The sequence below is a fragment of the Falco naumanni genome, unplaced genomic scaffold (assembly GCF_017639655.2).
Source record: "Falco naumanni isolate bFalNau1 unplaced genomic scaffold, bFalNau1.pat scaffold_81_arrow_pat_ctg1, whole genome shotgun sequence".
Taxonomy (NCBI): Eukaryota; Metazoa; Chordata; class Aves; order Falconiformes; family Falconidae; genus Falco; species Falco naumanni.
In genome coordinates, this window is record NW_024427569.1 from 29,513 (window position 1) to 50,606 (window position 21,094).

General features: G+C 41.5%; 1 protein-coding gene across 3 annotated transcripts in view; it reads left to right on the plus strand.

Annotated features, from left to right (window-relative positions):
• Nucleotides 1–20,860, plus strand: part of LOC121082363 (ubiquitin carboxyl-terminal hydrolase 4-like) — a 36,158-nt gene extending 15,298 nt beyond the window's left edge. The window contains exons 9-14 of one of the 3 annotated variants that reach the window (XM_040581694.1): nt 2,784–2,957; nt 4,808–5,000; nt 13,025–13,182; nt 15,902–16,022; nt 19,275–19,405; nt 20,386–20,860. In XM_040581694.1, the coding sequence (XP_040437628.1) occupies nt 2,784–2,957; nt 4,808–5,000; nt 13,025–13,182; nt 15,902–16,022; nt 19,275–19,405; nt 20,386–20,559 (951 nt within the window). In that variant the 3' untranslated portion in view covers nt 20,560–20,860. Of the gene's footprint in view, nt 1–2,783; nt 2,958–4,807; nt 5,001–13,024; nt 13,183–15,901; nt 16,023–19,274; nt 19,406–20,385 lie in introns of those variants that run through there. The other 2 variants (XM_040581695.1, XM_040581696.1) reach the window with 2 other exon arrangements.
• Nucleotides 20,861–21,094: the final 234 nt, after the last annotated feature.

The following is a 21,094-nucleotide window of genomic DNA, read 5'->3' on the forward strand; positions in this document are numbered from 1 at the left end:
ACTTATTTAATTCAGTCTCTTAGGTTTATGTGGTTCATTTTTAAAAATGCAGAAACATATTAGGGAAAGTTGTTTTCTAAGAAATCAAAGAAATTTTGAGCCGATTTTTATGAACTTTGCCTATTGCTTACATCAGACTTGTAGTGCGGTACTGTATTGGGTCTGGCTGAGCCCACAGCAGCCCTCACAGCGCTGTGCTTTGTACCGGGAGCCAGAAGGGTGGTGGTAACGCACCAGTGTTTTGACTGCTGCTGAGCAGCGCTCACACAGCATCAGCCCCAGTAGCCTGAGGCCTGGCAGTGGGCGAGACCTTGGGAGGGGACACAGCCAGGAGGGCTGACCCACAGTGACCAACGGGATATTCCATACCTTATGACATCTGCTCTGATACAAAAGCTAAGGGAAAGGAGGAGGAAGGTGGGGCATGCGCTGTTTATGACATTTCTCTTCTGGAGTAACTGCTACGCATACTGAAGCCCTGCTTCCTGGGAAGTGACCGAACATCATCTGCTGATGGGAAGTAGAGAGTAACATCTTTTTTTTTTTTCTTTTCCTTTGTTTCCATGCATATGACTTTTGCTATTGCTTCATTAAACTGCCTTTATCTTGACCCACAAGCTTGGGGTATTTTTCCATCTTATTTTCTCCCCCTCCCCGTTCTACTGAGGAGGAGAGTGATAGAGTGGCTTGGTGGGCATGTGGCATCCAGCCAATGTCAACCCACCACAGGTACAAGTGCTGTATAATGACTTCTGTCACTCTGTGGTAGCTTTGAAAGCTAGAACAGGTCTTAAAGTAACTGTAATGCATTATGCATGTGGTATTCAGGATACACAATAAACTTGGAATGCCTTGCTTTGTTTGACATGACTTTATTTTCAGTTGCATCATGGAAACCTTAAACCAAATGGTTTTTTTGAACTTTATAGCTAAGACACAACTTCAACAATTAATTTTTATTGTCAAAGTAACTTAATCCAAACATTCTTCAACCTCAATTTTGCATGCAAACTAGTCGTGTTAAGGACCAATTGCTTTCCTCTATCAACCGTAGGCTTTAATTTTCTAGACATCAGTCTTTCAAATGCAAGTTTCTGCCTTTAGTTTTTGGAGGTTCTTGAAATTTTGTCAGCAGCAGTCTCCCAGTGAGTGGCTGGTGTCAAACGTAGCAGTCTATAAGCACTTTCATGTCACTTGCCTGGAGAAAGATACTAACACCTGGGCATTGGAACTGGAACAATTTGATAGGAAATAAATTCCACAAGGTACACATCAAGGCAGTGAAAGCGGAGTTGGCTGAAGGGCAGGACTACGCTTTCCTGGCTGTCCAGGTTGCCATGTATAACTGTGCTGTTCCATCTGTGTAGCTACACCTAGTGGGTGAAGCGCTGTACAGGCATCTGGTGCAGGTCCTGAAATTTTAGGCATTCAGAAAGAGCCCAGTTTAGATTTTCTTGATACTACAGTGCGTCAAAGCCCTAATAATTTTGATCATATCTTAGACTTGGTTCTCTTTTTGTTCACACATCCAAGTCTTGCCTTACTTATCCAAGTGTTGCTTCTTGCTATAAGCTTTGAGTCTGTGAATTAGTGCATTAGGGAATCTGTTTGTGCTAATTTTACTTGTGTGCTGAGGTTTATGGTGATTTCCCAGAATGTCGTAAATCATTACCGTGGTACACTGATGATAAGTATATAAATGGGAGAGTAGATAGAGTGGTATCCTTCCTGCCTTTAAAACTCGCTAAGTTTTTGATGGGGATTCTTTTAAATGGCATTTGGTTCTTTGTAGGACAAAGTGTAGCTTGTGTTTCACCTTTAGGAGAAGCCCTTGTTCCTCCTTCTGTCACTGTTACTTCTATTAGGATTTTAAGGTTAGAGAGTGAATGAGGGGTGTAGACTTGAGAACATTAATGTGACATCTCTAGAGACCTTCCTGACCCGTTCTGTGCAGATTTCCCTATAATGCATTGGTAAGGTAGCCTACCCTGCCACCTCAGTCGTGGGTGGAAAACCAGGTCTGCATACATTAATTACAGGAACTGGTGAGTGTTGGCAGGACTGTGATTGTAATCTTGTACTCTTCTGGCACTTGCAGGCTTGGATTTTTTTCAGAGTTCAGCGTTACACCAGGAGACATTACACAAATTGAAGCGTTAGTGGGAGTTACAGAACAAATTAACAAAATGTGGAGGGACATAATAAGAAAAGCAGATACCTTCCTTCCAAAAGTCTGTAGGTTTTTTTTTCTGAAGGTTGTTTGCTGTTTGCTTTCCTGAACTCTTAAATGCAGTAACTTTAAATGAATGCTTAAAATTATTCTGCACCAAAGAATGTGATGCCAGTTTTAAAGAAATTCCTGAAGGAGAACCAAGGAGCTGCAGAGCAGTGAGCCTTATGCCTTAAGCTAGATCAACCAGTAGAAACCGTTCCAGAGGGAAAGCTGACAATCTGGGGGCAAATACACTCTACAGGAGAGCAGTCAGTGTGGCACCTGCGAAAGAAAACTTGTTTCCGAAAAGAGCTGTTAGTCTTTTGAACACTGGTATTTGGGGGTGTGGTTTTTTTTATTTCAGCCATGCTTTGATGCAATGGTTATAGTATCCCACCCTCCCAACAGGTTTTTTTCTTTTTTTTTTTTACTAAGTGTGTACTCAAAAATTCAGCCTCACCCGTTTTGCTAATAACTTAGTACATATTTTGATGTGAAAATTGGGTTTATTTTGTTGTTACACAGATTTATTGTCCTGTGCAGTAAATTAATCTTCTTAATGCTTTTTCAGTGTCTAAGCAATACACCTCCTCTGACTGATTATTTCCTGGAAGATAAATATGAAGCTGAAATAAATCAGAACAATCCACTGGGGATGAGAGGAGAAATTGCAGAGGCCTATGCAGAGCTCATTAAACAGATTTGGTCTGGGAGACAGTCTTATGTGGCCCCTCGTATGTTTAAAGTAAAAACTCTGTGTTCTTGTAGCATAGCTCTTTGACAAAAGAAACAGTGAAAGCTCATACACCTTCCGCATATTTTGATGTTATGAAAGCAGTAATGACAGAACTGCTTCAGTGTTGTTTCACATTTTATATAAATGCTTTTCAAGGAATTTGGCCAGCCAGTAGTGTCATACCCTGGGGTTGGTTACTGCTCCCTAATGTTAAATGTCTTAATAAATGACCTTCCAGCCCGAGAACTGCTTACAGCTGCATCGGCATGATCCTTGCTACAAAACTAGGCAAGGTCATGTGAATTGCCAGCTGTGAACTTTAATCAGTGAGAAGAGGTATTCAGATTATGAAGTGGAGAGCAAAATGCATCTCCTTGTCTACAGTGTTGTTTATTGATGTAATGTTCCCAGTGCTTCAGTTGAAAGAGCTGCTTTGAGCTGAAATACTGCAACGTAGCAGCTGTGTATGAACCCCTAGAAAAAATGTAACTATGTCTTTTGTTTTAAATAAAAGGCAGAGATGCTCCACTGCAGAGCAATGTAAATAAAATATCAAGGAACACTAAGAATTTGCTTCGGTTTGAAATGTCAGTATGTTGCGGATGAATAACATCCCTAATGCATGAAAGAAGCATGACCTGGTATTAATGTAAATGTGCATCTTGTCATGTTTAGGCTTTGCATGGTACAGTTTTGAAGTTGAGGGTATATGCCTTTGAGACCTTGGAGCAAAATCTTATGGACCACAGAAATCTGTCCTCTGTAGAGTCATATGTAGTTCTGAAACAACAAGATGTTGTTTGATTTCTGTCACTTCGAGTTGCTGGCACATCATTCACTGCTCTTGAAGTTTTCTGCAAACTTCTGTTCAGAGGAAATAGGTGAATCTGTAGTGGACATCAATAAAAGTGTCTTAGTGTGGGCTGTTGTTGTTTTAAGACTGGAACAGGGATTACTCTTTATTTCCTAGTGCAGGTCGCTTGTGACTTTTCTAACAATTCTTGCTGATACAGTGAGTGTTAACTATCTCCATAATATAAACAACCCTTCAGTTTGGGTTCCATTACAGTTGTCATCTTTGACTGGTTAAAATGTACTAAGCATAATTCTGCAAGTCTGTTGGACTGTGTATTTATGAGAAAGCTAGCGATGGTCACTAGGGCTGACTACTCCTTCAGCTAATTGTTGGTTTTCCTGTGGGACCCCTTTCTATTGTTGTTGTTTTTTTTTTTTTTTAGAAGCAGGAACACTAAATGGCAGTGTTGTGACGTAGCACTTAGGAAATAAGAGGCTGTATATGGGTGTGTTGTTTCTGCTGCTTGCTAACTAAGGCTGTTATGTTTCTTAGGTTCATATCACGATTCTTAGAATAGCTAGAGATTCCTGCGGCGAGATTTTCAATCTTAGTTTGAAGCCAGTTTTGTTAGTTTATAAGTATCTTCCGCAAGCATTTTCAATCTTGCGGCCTACCTGCTTCAAGGTGCTATCCTGTAGCAGGTCTGTACTATGGCAGCTGTAGGTTTCTGAAACAGAAATTGAATTGCAAAATGCATCAGGCAGCTAGGTTTTCTGTAGTGGTTGTTTGCAGGTTCCTAAACTAATAATGATAACTTAGATTTCTAGTGTCACAGCACTAAATGCATTCTTCCTTCTCAACACTAGGGGGGAAACCAAAAAACAATTTGGAAAAATATTCTGGCACCCTTAACTGTGTTAACGTCCAGTTCACTGTGGTGTACTGCTAACATAAGGTAGCATAGAGCTGATCTCTGCAAAAGCCAGGACATGAGTGTGTTTATTTCTGTCTTTTACACATAGATAATGCTAACTCCTCTCTGACTCTTGCCTTTGTGTTTCAGACACAGGTTGGCCAATTTGCTCCTCAGTGTTCAGGATACCAGCAGCAAGATTCCCAGGGGCTTTTGGCTTTTCTTCTAGATGGCTTGCATGAGGATTTGAACAGAGTGAAGAAGCCGCCCTACTTGGAGCTGAAGGATGCTAATGGCAGACCTGATTCAGTGTGGTGCCCTTTACTTCAGGATAGTGCTTCAGGTGGTGCTTCACAGGGAGTTTAATTGGGTTTTGTGACACTTCCTGGCCTTCTTGCTCACAGGCCATACAAATGCTTTGCCTGCAAAGCAGTGTACCTGGGAGTGGAGAACCCTGTCGTGAGTTATGGCCCAGCTGACTCTTCATGACACCTTGTGGCACGTTGCTGTTGCTCTGCCTTACAGCAGAGTGTCTGTTCTTGTACTGGTGTGCAGGAAGATGTGCTTATGGCACAACGCTGACATGGTTCTGCAGTGGAAAGGAAGGAAGTTTATCTTGTGGCATAACAGCTGCCTGAAAGTAGGCTGTAGTTACTACCGTAACTTTTCCTCCTGACTAGTCAGGTCTGCCTTCTTCCAGGTACACTGAGCAGCAGCTTTTAGCGTAAGTTGAGGAGGGTGGTTACTGTGCAGGCTGTTGTACTTGCATGTGGATTTGAAGGGGACTGGGAGCATTTTCACGTGGAGGTGCCAGGGGTGTCCCTCAGACAAGGGTCTTGAACACGCGCCCTGGGCATGGGGTTGTAAGCCGTCATTTTGTCCCACTGGTAGACAGCAGAGTATTAGAGAAAATGAACCGTTAGGCCAGATTTCCTATGTGTGCTCCCTCATGGCCTCTAGACAAACGTAATCCCTGAGCTAGATTTAAACCCAGGCTGAATAGGGTGCACGGAAGCACTGGTCAAGACAAGGGAGAACCAAGGTGTAAGTGATTTGGTACAGCCATGGATCTCGATGAATTCCTGGTGTTTGGTGCATCTCCTTAAGAGGTTTAACTTGAGGTTTTTTACCTTTCTGGTGCCATGGAAATGGGTACACTGATCTTAAAGCAACTTTACATTTTATTTAATTTATATCTGAATTCAAACAGCCTTGGGCTCCAGTTACCCCTTTACCTAGTAATTCTGTTATGCCGTTTTCCTGACAGAGGCCAGAAAAATCTCTTCTGTTTGTTTTTTTTCTTCCTGTCTTTTTTGTCCTGTTTCCCAGTCAACGCTGATATTTGAGCCCCTTGCAGACACTTCTTTGTTGCTCTGAAGTTGGCAAACATCGTGCTCCCATTAAAATGAGGCACATAATAGTGAAATGTCTTTCCCTAAGTGAACTCACGCTCCCCTGATTAGGCTTTTACCTGTTGTCGTGGTACAACCAACTGCAGCATACTGACAAATGCAGAGTCCAGAGTAACTACATCGGGTAGAACAATGCTTTAGGAGCCTCTAAAAGCCAGATATAATAATGATTTTTAGGAAGTGTATGTGACTAGTTGTTATTTCTCTTAATGGGCAATAATTTCATGTCTCTTGCCTTTTCTTGCTTAATACAGTACATGTGGCAACACCACAAGAAGTAGTACATTTAATCTTTTTTTCTCTCGAAGAAATGCTGGTAATTGTGGGATTGAAAAGATGCCCACCATGCCTTCATTTTATGTAGGTACTTCCTTTCATGCAGCGTAGGAGATGCACGCGGGGTTCTGCCTTGCATCCCTATCACTGCACTTGTTGAAGTTTATTACTCTGTTCCCATCTCAGCATCCTGGTTAGCAACTGTGTGTGTATCTATGCACTTATTTAACTTGAGATATAATATATCAAAAGGTATGGTATTGTACCATAAATGAAGTCTCATGCTAAGAAGAGCCTTTGATTGCATTGAATAGGCAAATGCCCGTGATCAGATGCCCTTAAGTAAAGAGTTTGTAAGTTGTATTGTGAAAGCCTTCAAGGGATTGTAAGTTGTCTCCTTTTATACTTTTTGTAAGACATGGACCTTCATTTTTCTACTTTTTTTTTTTTTTTTTTCTTGGAAGCTGTAACTGCAGTTGTCTGTGAGAAGCAGGAGGCAGCATGTTGCTCATGGAGGAGAGTGGAGCATATCTCGTTAGCAGCTTGCTGTCCTGAATAGCAGCGTGTAACCGTCACTGTCTCCTTGGCTCCATTCATGCTTTTGGCATTGTGCGTGCCAAGGAATACCTGATCAAGTGACTCGGCCAAAATAGATACATTACGTTTGACTTGATGCAGGGTCTTAGTTTCACTGAGAAGAAATCTTGGTGTGTTATGCTGGATGCACTGGTAGACGCTCCCTTTCTGTGAAACTTACCCGTCAGTATCAATTTCCTCAGTTTTTTCTCAGTTTTCTTTGATCCCTGTGCTTATTCTTAAATAAATGAAGAAAGTGTATAGTGGTTGTACCAGAGCATTAAATAGGCATCCACAGCTTGCTGCCAGCTTCCTATGGGCTGCATAATGAACACTTATCCATGACAGAAACCAGAAAGTATATATTACCTTTAATTGAGTGTTTCTTTGTTCATATTTGGAGATTTAATTTGTAGGAAAAGGCATTCTCAGCAATGAAAATGGCTATATTGGGTTACTAACAGTCAGCTGTCAGCTGTCAACAGTGTTTCCACAGCCCTCACTCGTGCTGTGTGGCCTTGGGATTTGCAGGAGAGGAGGCGCTGGAAATGTTGTTCCTTGAAAAAATAAATAGCGTGCTGAAGAGAAGGGGCAAATTCCACTGCAGTAAACAATAATACTTGGGGGGAGTACATTTAAAACATGGGAAAAAATATTTTCCCCATTTCTCATTCTTCTGGAGTATTTGCTAGTTTCTCTTAACAAGCAGGGCTTTATGCTGCATGAGTCTCTGAGCGTCACTGCACTTAGAAATAGCAGCCTCATGTAACAAGGCTATTGGTGTGGTAACGCAGCAAACAGGAGCTCCTTGTGTTGTAACCTCCTGTGATGTTAGTGGGATTGAGTAAACGATGTCTAAAGCTCTTGTAATACCTGTGAAAGGCCTGGGTTGAGGAAATGTCATAATTGAATCTCTTCCATTCAGATGAGTCATTTGAGTCATATTGTGAGAGTTTCCACTTTGAATCCAGCAGACTAGCTAGAATTTACAGGTTTTAAGAATCCTATAAATGCAAAGGTGGGAGGAGTGGGTCATTTAAGAGTGGGAAAAATTGCAGATCTGCTGCAGAAGACAGCAAAGATTCCCCTAGATCACTGCAGCCATTCTGCTACACTAATTGGGATAGACTATTTATTGCTCAATGTTCTGTGTGCATCAGCAGTGATGCTGTTCCAGCAGCTTTCTGAATTTATTGGTCTCTTTTGCTCTATGCATTGCATAAAGGGATGAATGTGTAGTACTTGTGTTCAGTTACAGTGGCTTAGTAGTAGCTTAGATTTGGTCTGTCTGTAATACCCTCTTAGGTAGTTCATATACTTTTTTTACCTTTAAGTGTAGACACATACTCACTGGTGACAGGCTGTGCTACAGCAAATACTAACTTGCATGTAACGTAAGTACTGTACATCTTAAGTTAAACTTTTTAGGCTAGCGTAGTGCTTTTTGATTCCCACATACTGCTGGTCCAAATTTTATCTGTTTCCAGGATTCAGAATACTTAAGAAAAGCAGAGCATGTCAAAATGCAGGAGAAAGACCCAACTGTTGCAAATGCTATTAGCCTTGTCCTTGTGATATGCACCACTAAGATGTAGCACCTTTCTAAGCAACCAATTTTTTCCTCCATTGTACTACAGAGATGTTGCTTTTCTGAGTATTTGCCAGAACTGACAATCCCTTAAGGCTACACACTGGGTAGGAATGTATTTCTTTTATCTAGAAATGATTAGCTGAAAGATACTGATCTGTACATTGAATCCTCTAAACTAGGAAATTATTATTGTAAGTATACTAATGGATAGATCAGGAGATGCTGTTACTGTGTCCAGATAACTGCTAAAATCTGAAGACCAAATATGGGGGTTTGAGATATTGTAGCACCATTAGAGTGATTTCCATACACATGGATACCTTCAGCCCTACAGACAAGATGAATCTGTCATAAGAAGAAAGCTGGGTGCAGGCTCAGCAGCAGTGTTCCCTCCTTAAAAATCCACAGGTTGAACAAAATGAAGTCTGTTGTTCTGGCAGCAAGTAAGGGTCCAGCCTCACCAGTAGAGAAGACACTTCAAGTACCATAAAGCTGTAAAGTTTGTAACCAGTAATGTCAGGAAGAAACACGTGGTTGTGATGGTTGGTGACTTCCTTCCGAGGTGCATGGAGAGGGGTCTGTCCAGTGATCAGACCTGACATCTGATCTGAGAAGTCTGTGTCTACCCAGCATTTATAATCTGAGCTGTTCCTGAAAATTTGTTGAGGTCTGTAAACAAACCGGCCTCAGCCTGTGCTGCATGCCCAGGGGAACACTTGAGGTAAACAAATCAAAAGCAACTCCGAGGGCTTTGGAGGCAAGTGAAAGCTTCAAGGATGTAAGTGGTGATCTTTGCATCCTGAAATGAATTTTATACATAACACATTTGTTCAGAGGACATCATGCAGAAGGAATTCTGCTGTGGTAATGCTCTGGAAGGTGAAACTAAAAAAGATGAGGGTGCCGCGGGTCACCAAGAAAAGATAGGGGGGTTGAGGCTTTTTGTCAGTCAGTGTCTGGCAGGATCCTCTGGAAATTGGTGGTGAAGGAATTTTAATTACCTAGATAGCCAGTGTACTAGACAGAAGGGACTGTTCAGCAGGTTTGAGGTGTCCTGGTGACCGTCCTGCTCATAAAAGATTGTGAGCAGGGGAGAGTCTCTATGGGGTGGATCTTAAGTAGTGGGGAGGAAGTGGTTGAGCGAGCACGCACTGCTGAAGGGCACCTGGATTGAGAGCGGACTTCCACATGGGGTCCAAAAAGTGTCAACAGATCTCAGGAAAGATTCAGGCAGGGAGAGTTTTGTGACAGGCTTTTCTCAGGAAAAAGTTACTGAGGAGATAAAGTAAAGCTCCTGAAATAATTTGTAATATGTGTGTGTGTATTTTTTTCAAGCTGTTTTTTCTAGGGTTTATAGAAACCACTACATTAAATGATGGTTTGTTTTTTTTTTTACAGAATTGTAGTTTTCTTGGAGACCTTAGGCATAAATATGTAGAAGGGGCAAATCATAAAATGAGATTCAACTGGCAAGGAATGTTTAAAAAAACCAACCAACCAAACAACTAGAGTGATGGCAGTATTTAGAGGAAGATAAAGGAAGAGTTGATCTGGTAACCCACAGAAAAAGACAACTGTCTTTTTCTCTGTCGGTGACGCTGTAAAGGTCGCCTACCCTAGGTGCTCTTGCAGGTAACACAAGTGATCAAGGCCAGAGCTTCAGCTGGTAGCACAGAAGGGTGAAAGAGGGAGGACACTGAGGAAGGACAGGTTATCCCATTCTGTCATCCACCTACTTTGTCTCCAGTGTGCTTTCATCAATGACCTAGATAGTTGTCTGGGATTCATGATTATTAAACTTGCATCTGAGAAAGACTATGATTAAGCTGGAGGGCAGAACTAGAACCTGAAGGTGAAATAAAACACCAGTCAGAGGAAGGATAAATAAAAGTGTGACAGAAGAATATTCAGCGGTGTGAATAGAAAGCAACTGGCTATGTAGCTGTCTGATGAAAAAAGATCTGGGACTTACCATGAGTTAAAAGCTGAATGTATGTAACACTGTTGTCTTCTGGAGGCGGGAGGACACACGCTTCCAGCGTGGTTTAAGCAAGAGTATATCCTGGAAGATCAATAAAATAATCCTTCAGCTCTAGTTAATGTTTGTAAAGCCCTAGGTGAAGTACTGGATGCAAGGTTTGGGCTCCGTGCTTCAGTAAATTTGTGCCAATTGGACTGTGCCCAGAAGGGAGTGAAAGGAAAGTCTAGGAAATACGATTAACAGAGACGGCTTGAATAAACTGGGATTGTTTTGCCCAAAGAGAAGACTCAATGAAGGCATATATTCTCAACTGCACTAGGGAAAGGCAATAATCTATTCTCCTATGCCCATGACAAATAGGATAAACAATAACGGACTTACGTTACATCAGAGAACGTTGAGGATACACACTGGGGGAAATTTTCTCATAGTAAATATTGTGGAGTGCAGGAGTAGGTGGCTTCAGAGGTTTTGTGTAGGACTCAGCGTTACAGTTTTGAAGGGCAGATTAGACAAAGCTGACACTAGGTAGAACTTGTAAGTAGATGGCATTGACTCGGTACAGAGGACAGATGATTTGCAGTTCTGCAAAAATCAAATGGTACCATTGCTAGGAATTATTCAAAACCATCTAAAAACACTGAAAGAAAACATTTTTAGAGCTTGGATCATTTTAAACTCTCCAGAAACGTAAAAATAACCCCAGATCCCTAAGGTAAATAACTTGAATATGTGTATATATATTCAGAAGGTGAAAGAAGCTACTTTTAGAGATGGATTTGGATTACTTGAGCAGTTGTGTCTGACAAAGCTGCACGCTACAAGTCCTTGAGCCCTTGCTGCTTGATGGGCTGAAATGGTCCTTCTCTGTTTGTACCTGGAGCAGAAATACATAATCTCTGCAATATCCACCGCACTTTCACCACCTAATAGTACTAAAGTTGCTTTTAGATGGTTCATTTTACCTTTTTACTTAATTTCGTGAGGCAAGAGAAGAGATGGAAAGGAGAAAATGGTTTTGCTATGTCTTTTAACTCCCTTCTCCCCTTGCCAGCAGCCCTAGTCATCCTCATAGAGCTTTGTACTGGGACTGTCATAGCAAAATTAAACTCACAAGGGTCAGTTTAATACCCTTTGTGGTATTTTAGTCATCCATTGGTAGGTATTGTGGTGGCTTTGCTGTTTGCTCCATTTCCAGGAAGCTTCATGGGATGACTAAGCAGCTTCCCCTGGAGTCCTTTACGTTATGGAGAAGAAAGTAGTTATGATTCTGTCCTCATTCCAATCCCTTCTAGCTAGGACACTCCCTAAATCTCTGGCTTGTTCCTGCAATGGTCATAGATAAATGCCTAGGAAAAAGAAAGAAGAGAGCAGGCACATATATAGTGTTTCTTAAAGTATTCTCAGCCTTTAAGTACTTTTAATACGGAGGTTTTCTAAGGCAGATGTGGTTTCTGCATTCTTCAACTCACATAGGAAGCTTCTCCCATGTACTTGCCCCGTCCTCTTGAGGCCTGTATAAATTTCTTGTGTCCAAAATATCTTTGTGTTCAAGTTCCCAAGGCGCATTGCCTTCTGGTGGGCTTGACCCGTTTTCTACTATCTTTGTATTGCCCCCCTTGTATTTGTTTGTAAGAAGTGATGATGAACATCAATCCCTATCCATACTATGGGCTGCTTGTGACTTTGTAGAAATTTGCTAAATCCAACACGATCATCTCCTTCAGTCTCACCCTGACTTGAGGCTTTTGTTAAACCTTTCAAGCTTTCATGCTGTCTTTTAGAGGCCAGAGTTGCGTGTGAGCAAGCCATAGATTCGTAGGGTCCTGTACAAACCAGTACATGGAACAGCAGAGATTTGCGTGGAGCACCACGGTGGTGTCTCCCTCTGTGTTCCCTCTTACTTAATGTAAACCGATAGCAGGCTATGTTAGCCTGGTAGTGGTGATGCCCAGGAAAGCAGACTGAGCAGTGGGATGTGGCCTTCCAAAATCCTTTGCAGTGTGGTGGTTGTAATTTAAGGAGCAGGCTGGTTGCCTTGAGATCCTTCTGTTGGTGCTCTGACACAACAGCAGATGCCCCTCGGTCCAGCTGACTGGCTCATTGTGGTTAAGACAACTCAGCACATGACAAAAAAACGTTACTGTCCTTGAATTGAAGCATGTGTTACTTGATTACCTAGAAGATACTTTTCAGAAGGTGCTCATGGACAGTGCTACTTGCTATCTCTGGATGTTCCTATCTTAGTCTTTAGAATAGGTTAAGAAATGCTAAACCAGGCTGGTCTTGTCTCCTTTCTACTATTTTTACACCCAGTGGCTCACCAGTGTGTTGACGAGTGCTGGGGAGTGTTTTTCTCAAAAGGATGGGAATCTGAACGCATGTGATTGCAGATGCCTGTCTGTCTCTAATGGGCATGCAGACCCAATTTAAAAGTTCTCACTAATTGAAAACTTAGTGGTTTTTAATTATTAGCATCTCAGTTAAAAGCTGTACCAGAAGAATTGATAAGTTGTCGTTTTGTTCTTCAGCTATGGCAGCCATTCGAAAAAAGCTGGTTATAGTGGGTGATGGTGCCTGTGGAAAGACCTGTCTGCTGATTGTATTTAGCAAAGACCAGTTCCCTGAAGTGTATGTTCCCACCGTCTTTGAAAATTATGTAGCAGATATCGAAGTGGATGGAAAGCAGGTATGTATGTACTTCTGTAACAGTCAGAACGAACTTGAAGTTATTCAGAATACCATGGAAATCTCTACACTTCTTTACTAAGTTGTTAGTACACATCCTTAGTGCTTATATTGTAAATATATTTTTAAATATTAAGCATGTTCCTGTGGAAAAAATATTGGCCTTGCTAGGACCTGCTCATATCCAATGTCTAACAACCTATTTCTAACCTTATACAAGTTGAGATTCTAAAAAACATAGTTATTCCAATTAAAATGTTGCAGTAGGTGGAAGGGGTTGGAGCAATTCAAAGACATGCCTGCATGCTGAGGACACAGGGCTGCTAGCCTTTGGAAATGCATAACGGACTCCCTGTTTTGATAGGGACCTGGTATTGTGATTAATAAAGACTAGTTCCTGGAGAGAGTCGCTTTTTTCATACCTACTCCTGGCAATGTGCAGGATCCTCTTCAGAACAGATGACTGACAGGCTTCAAAGGGATTTGATTTTTGTAGTAGTGTATATCAGCATCATCTGTCCTACTTGTCTGAAGGAACATAATTCTTAGCAGAAAAGCATACCCACAGCTCACTGAGCTTCATTTTTAATTTGTACTTCAGTAAATTAATCATTAAAACATTTAATTTTATTTTTCAATCTTCTGGAAATCCATTTTCAATCTGTGTGACCTCTTGAGTCCTTTTGTTTACCAAACAAGCAAACATGCCAGACACGTGCTCCAAGAGGCCGTTTTCAGGAGGCTGCTCTCTGGACACTGACTAGGTTCCCTTCTGCATTTGTGTCACACAAGGTGGTGTGTGATATTTGAAATTGTTACTTTCCAGGATACTCTGGAAACACACGAAGCAGAAACTTTACACCTTGAAAGCTCAAGTATTTTCAACCCCTTTTTGGCAGTCATGGCACGTGGCTGTTTTATTACTGTAACCGCACAGAGCTGACCTCAGTGCCGTAGTTCCTCATGTCAGGCATGCAGCAGGTTTTGGTGCTGGCAGTGCTGAGCTTCCCTGTTTTGCCTCTTGCTGCAACCTGTGTCTTTGCTCTGGGTCCAGGTACAGCCGGAATATCTCCCAGTCAGTTCTAGTTCGTATGCAGTGGCAGATTGATCGAAACTGCTCAGTTTGGATCCTGGTTTGAGAAGAAACTTTTTGAGCTACTTTTGGGCTTTATGTTAAATTTGATTTCCTACTGTTACAGGCATGGATTATTTGTGGGTTTAGTCATAATAGTTCATGCTATTGAAGTCTAAAGAAAGCTTTTATCTCCCGTTATATGAATGGGTAAAAAAAAATAGTTTACTTTTAGACTAATATTAGAACATGTTTTCCCTGCCAAGTGACGGTTTCTGCAGTTTCTATATTGTATCTTAGACTCTAAGGACAATGTTTAAAATACGTACAATATGTATTTCTCTGTGTTATCACCTAGTCAAACTTGCTCATTCCCTTCTGCCTGAATCTGCATCTCTAAATGGGTGAAGAGGGAGCCATGCCCCATCACCTATATGCAGCCAGTATCTAAATAAAAATTGCATGAGCAGCTTGAGCAATGCTGATTTTTTTTTTTTTTTTTTTGTAAGTAGAGGACATATTTTATCCAAGCAATTTGTCTTCAGAAAACATGATTACAGAAGTTTATAAGGGAGCACTACTTAAGACTGTTCTGTTTGACAGCACTTACTTCTGTTTTCCTGGAAAAGCATTACCAGCAATGTTGAGAAGCTATGTGAAGACAAAACGGTGATGGTACAAGGTGCATTTTTTTAGGGGTAGAGCAAAGGAGCTGATTCCAGTCATGTGAGAGAACCTTCAACAGACATCTCTGTAAAAAATACGAATATTTGCCACAGAATTCATGTTTGCAAATGCAGAGGTGACTTTGAGAGGAGGAGTATTTCTGACTGAAATACAGAAGAATTTTTTTGTGTATGCATGCAGGTTTGTATTTTCACAATTTAACCAAACAGTTGCATTGCACATTCAGGCTCACATTTGGGTTCCAGTTCCGGCAGTCTGTCTTTATCTGAGCTGTTGTGGACTACTACTATTGGAGTCTTTGAACGTAAGAGTTTAAACAGGAAGGAAAACGATCCTATTGGAGTGTTCTCCCCTAGCTTTACCATAAGTGGAAATATTGAGAACATTAGTTACTTTACTCAGTTCTTAGTTACAAGAAGCTTTACACACAAATCGGGTTTATTTCAAAGCAAATTACAAGTGTAAATTTTGGCTGCGATGGAGTTTTAATGAATTTGTGCACAAATAAGTACAATCTGAATGTTTCTTAGTTGCTGCACGTTCCAGTTGTAAACCAAATGAAAATGTACATAATCTTAAAAAAAATATACTCTTAGAGAGTCCACTTTCACTGAAAACTGATATTTCTGGAACGCTTATCAGAGAGATTCCCAGCCCTTTGGAGCCGATTCTCTTTGATTCTTCTCTCTTGCTTTTCTACTGGTAGCTTTTATGTCCTTTCAGAGAATTGACGCTGGTCGTGGATATAGAGAAAAGTCTCATAAGCTGCATAAGTTGATTTTTGAAGTTATGGAACAAAAAATTTCTAATAGTTCTCCTGTCAAAGTGGTTTGTCTTGTAGTCTCCTCCTTTTGAGAGGAGTTGACTGAAACATTTTATCTACTTCTTTTCGATTACTGGCTTCTGAATCAAAACTCCCCTGGTGATCTGGCTAACTAACTGCCTTGCCTTTCTTCTGCAGGTGGAGTTGGCTTTGTGGGATACAGCAGGACAAGAAGACTATGATCGACTTAGACCGCTTTCTTATCCAGATACTGATGTTATACTTATGTGTTTTTCAATTGATAGTCCTGATAGTTTAGGTAAGTAGATCACTAATTGAACTGAACTAGTTCTCTGTGTTGCAGTATTCCCCTTGGAAATCATGCTGTAAAATATATTTTCATGTGCTGTAATGGTTGAGAGCATTCCTAGTTTCAAAATTCATACTGGTTTGAATGCATAGTTTTTAGACGTTAAGATCTTAAAGGAATCTGTATTCTTCTTCTACAATGCTGAGTGGCATTTTGAAAGCCTCAGCAGCGTACTGTGTTTATCCGGGGCTCTGCTGCGTAATTTGAGCAACACTAGCAGGACGGCAGCTCCTGGCCTAGATCGGCACCCCCAGCCTGGCCGCTTGCCTGGGGGGCCGAGGCGGCGTGCTCACCCCTTGGGAGGTGCTGCCTCGGTGACCCCAGGCGAACAGGAAGGCTGTAGTTGCACTCTGCTGTGGCCAGGAGCCCTGTGAGTACATAAGGTGTTCACTGAGTGGCATGGCCCACCCAAGTTTTGACTTTATTTTACTTTTTTTTGTTTCTTCTTGGAAACTGCAGGTTCTTATACACTTAAGATCACACTATATCCAGGAAAAGAAATTATTTTCTACATAAATGGGAAAGCTAGTTTTGTGATCTCATCCCTTTCCCCTTCTCCCCATTTATTCAAGAGAGATCAGCTTGAAACACTGAGTTACTGGTCCCAAATAACCTGGGGTTTTTTGCTCTGCTTGGGGAGTTAAAAACAGGGATTGGAACTACACTGGAAGGCAGCACTCTGACTGCGGGGAATGATCAGAGGCTGGAGATTTATACTGTCCTAGTGTGCTTTCTGGTGACTGACATCTGCTTGTGATGGAGGAAAGAGAAGAGTTGCCAGTGTATGATTTCTGAGCTCCAAAAACATACATTTCAAAAATATGGGCACCTCTTCTGTATGCAGTCTGAGACTGAAGTCTTTACTAATTGACATCAATATCTACACATTAGATTTATATATATTTGATCTTATAAAGATGTTTTTGAAGAGACAAAGGGGCAGGAGATAGAGCTACTCTTATTTCTAAGAGTCGGCATCTCTGGAACTTTTGATTTCTATTTGAAATGGTAATTACTCCATCCAATGTAGTCTCCTAAACAAATACATTGTGGTAGTACTTTCTTAAACAAGTGGATGTCTGTAAAAAATTCCCTTATCTGCTTCTCACCAGTGGGATTTGTTCACTAGTGACTATTTGTGAGGTTTCTTATTAGAATGCAGGCGACGTTAAGGTAGATGTTTAGGCACACCAATTCTGTGTGTACAACCAGCTGTGCTCTGATAAAAACCTTCTGTGCAGTGACTGACTGGTACTTGTTTGTAACTGGTCAAAATTATGTCCATGCATTGGGCATCTCCTAGCCAGAAAAGGTCAGACCCCTCTGCTTTGTCTATTAATGACAGGTGTTAAATTATTTTAACGGGTGCTCATATATGGGATACCAGTTCTGTCTTAAATGTATTAAACCACTGAACCCTTTGGAGCTTTTTGCCACCAGGGCAATCATGGTCACTGCAAGCTGTCCTTAGAGGGGCTTTTTTACTACACCTCTGATCTGTCTTATGGATGAACTCTGCTTCTCAGAGTTGTGTCTTAGGAAGAAACAAGAGTGAAACAGAAAGAATCCAGGAAGCACAGAAATGCAGTTAGTGGAAGGATTAGTCCTGAATGCAGCTGCCACAATGGTTGAAAAATACCATTCCTGCCAAAATTCGTAGGTTTGAGTAAATGAGCAAATAAAATATTCCTTAAGCCATTACAGTGTCATTACAGCCTGACTGGGTTAAAGTTTGGTAGCTGCTCAGTCTCTTTTCTTGCCTTGCCTCTAAGGGGTAGCAGCTGTTGAACGGGCAGTTGAAAGTATCTTTTCAGAAAAACCAGTGCCAGCTTGGTATCTGGGAAATCCTTATCTCCATCACTTCCACCTGATCCTGTGTTTAGAGACACCTTGCATTGTCTTTGTCTCTCTCCAAAACAGTTTGAGGTTTAGTTGGCAGCAGCGCTGAGGTCATGTCTGGTGTAGCTGTGAACAGCGACATGCAAGGTCTGAGCTGCGCTTGTTTCTCCTGCATGTGCTGCTCCCCGGGCAGCTGGAGAGCTCACAAACTGCCCGCCCTGGAAACAAGATGGGTCGCTGAACCCTGCAGGCAGGGGGAGAGACGTTCACTTGAGTCCAGTCTGATCTTGGCTATTTTTTCCTCGCTCTCCTCCCTTCCTGCTCACTAGTATCGGAGCGCCTGTGTCCCTGGGAGCAGTGGAGGGAGCAGGGAACTGCCAGACAGCTCTTCAGGTGTGCAGCATCTGGAGGCCGGCACCCTCTGAGCACTCCAGGTGCAGCTGTAGAATTGCTGTTTTGGCTGTAGTGCAAAAACTGTCTTAAATGCTTGTCTTAAGTTGTTCTTTCAAGCAAGAAAACAATACCCTAATAGTGAATGTCTCTTCAAAAGCTGAATGGAATTTTGTGAAGATAAAAAGGGGTTATGTAGTCTGCAGGTACATCCACCGGTGAATCTCACATGTCTAAGAGCTTCTGAAAGCAAAGCCTAATATTTTGGGCCATTCAGCACTTCCTGCTATATATCATTTATCAAGGTTTTGCTTTCAAAAGCTGTCAAATCTTCCATTTGCAGCTCCATTTTAAAAAAAGTCAGGTAAGGAAGTTACATTAGGAGGACGAAGTTCCTTGTAGATGAGTGCAAATTCATTTGCTGCAGGTAGGGAGAAATGGCAAATCTGCAAATGACTTGCACAAAGTCTTTGTTTCTGTGCGTCTGTAATTAGCATATAGAACAACATTTCTGCTACAGTTAATGGGAGACTTTGGAGTGGTTGTTTGATGTTGTTTTATAAAAGGAAGAAGTGATGTAAAAACTTCGCTTCAGGGTTGCGCCCATCTTTAGCTTCTGGAGATAAATAAAATGTTTCTCTTGAAGCAAAATACTTCGTAACTTTCTACTTCAGAATTCTGCATGCTGTTCTTTGAAGTACCTTATGCTAACCCTTGTCAAGCAGCTACTGAGAGACGTAGAGAAGCCAAGAGGTTAGGTGTCCCTCAGCCTTAAAATTACCCATAGACAGGCCTGTCTTTTTTGCTTATACCAGAACAGGTCTATTTGCTTCCCAAAGTAAAAGTAGAAGAAGGGGCATCAGTGTGGATTAGCAAGCTAAAACCACTCAGACAGCAGGTAAAAGTTTCAAAATAAAACTGTCCTCAGAAGTGAGTTTTAGTACAGTCTTTTTTTTTTTTTTTCCTCCCTAGAAAACATCCCAGAGAAGTGGACCCCGGAGGTGAAGCATTTCTGCCCCAACGTGCCTATCATCTTGGTAGGAAACAAGAAGGACCTGAGGAATGACGAGCACACAAGACGAGAGCTGGCCAAAATGAAGCAGGCGGGTTCCTTTCTGATAGTCTTAAATAAACGAAGAAAGTGTATAGTGGTTGTACCAGAGCATTAAATAGGCATCCACAGCTTGCTGCCAGCTTCCTATGGGCTGCATAATGAACACTTATCCATGACAGAAACCAGAAAGTATATATTACCTTTAATTGAGTGTTTCTTTGTTCATATTTGGAGATTTAATTTGTAGGAAAAGGCATTCTCAGCAATGAAAATGGCTATATTGGGTTACTAACAGTCAGCTGATCTCCGTGCTGGAGAGCTGGATCCCTGCGGTAGAAAGGAATTAATTAGGAGACATCAACACATCAAGTGCATGCACACTTGAGTTGTTCTTTATTTGGTATGTTCGGGACGTGAAAGGAAACAGTTTTATTGGTAGGTGTTTTGAGGTGATAACCGCCAGTGCTGTAGCTCACTCCTGAGCCTTATCGCTAGGTTTCACTTTCAAATTGAGTCTGAAACCCCTGGCTTGGGTATGGGACTACAGATAATTCTGCTCTGTCCTGGAATTTTTGCTCCTGTTGCATAATATTTGCTTTTATATAAAAGCTGAGGCATTAATTTGGGGATTTGCTCATAGGCTTTTGTTACAATTGGGGCAAAGAGTTGCATAAATGTTTTCTTCAGAAATTAGCAATTGCCCAAGTTTCAAAGGATCTTGCAGCCTTCATGCTCAGAGGTGTTAGAAAACGGATCATGTCCTCAAGCATTGGTGCAGTATGCAAACATACACCCCATCTTTGTAATCCAGGCTGAGGTGCATGCCGCTTCTTGAGAAAATAAGCGAATTTTATTTCATATCTGCCTTTATTATTTACAGGACCATTCTCAGGGGAACAATTATTAACTAACCAATTGATTATGTGCATTTAATCCAGAAGTTCCTTTGCCTTTGTTGGGAAGCTGGGTGGGAAAGGGAAGGCGGGTGCATGTTGGTTGTTCTAACGTGTTGCTTCTGTGCTGTTATAGGAGCCTGTCAAACCTGAAGAAGGAAGAGATATGGCAAACCGCATTGGTGCATTTGGGTATAAGGAGTGTTCGGCAAAGACCAAAGACGGTGTGAGGGAGGTTTTTGAAATGGCCACTAGAGCTGCTTTGCAAGCCCGGCGTGGCAAGAAAAAGTCCAGGTGCCTTCTCTTATAAAGTGTGGCCAGAGGAAGATGGCCAAAGCAGCACCCTGCACTTGAGTAATTTTGAAGTGCTGTTTATTAATCTTAGTGTATGATTACTGCCTTTTTCATTATCTATAATTTACTTAAGAGATTTAAAAATCGAGTCATCTTGCTACCAGTATTTAGAAGCCAGCCATGATTTTTATAACAATCTGCATCAAATTCATCTGTGCACCCAAGGTTAACCTCAACATTCCTCTAACAAACCTTTTCTGCACTCACAGGATATGCCAGGCGCTAATTGAAGACAATTCCCTATCTTCTTTCTCTCTAGAAAGAGAAAAAGCTTGCTTGCTGCTAGAATTTTACTGCAGTTTCCTCTTCCTGCTCTTCTGTTTACTGATGGCACGGTATACCCGGTGGACTTTCTTTGCCCCACCTGGTACTCTCCTCCGTAAAAATGTCGAGGGACTGTTGCTTAGTTCACCCATCCTGTAATGCATGTGTCTTTCCTCAACTACTCTGCCTTGATTTAGGCATCTGTTCAACCTGCTATACAGCATTCA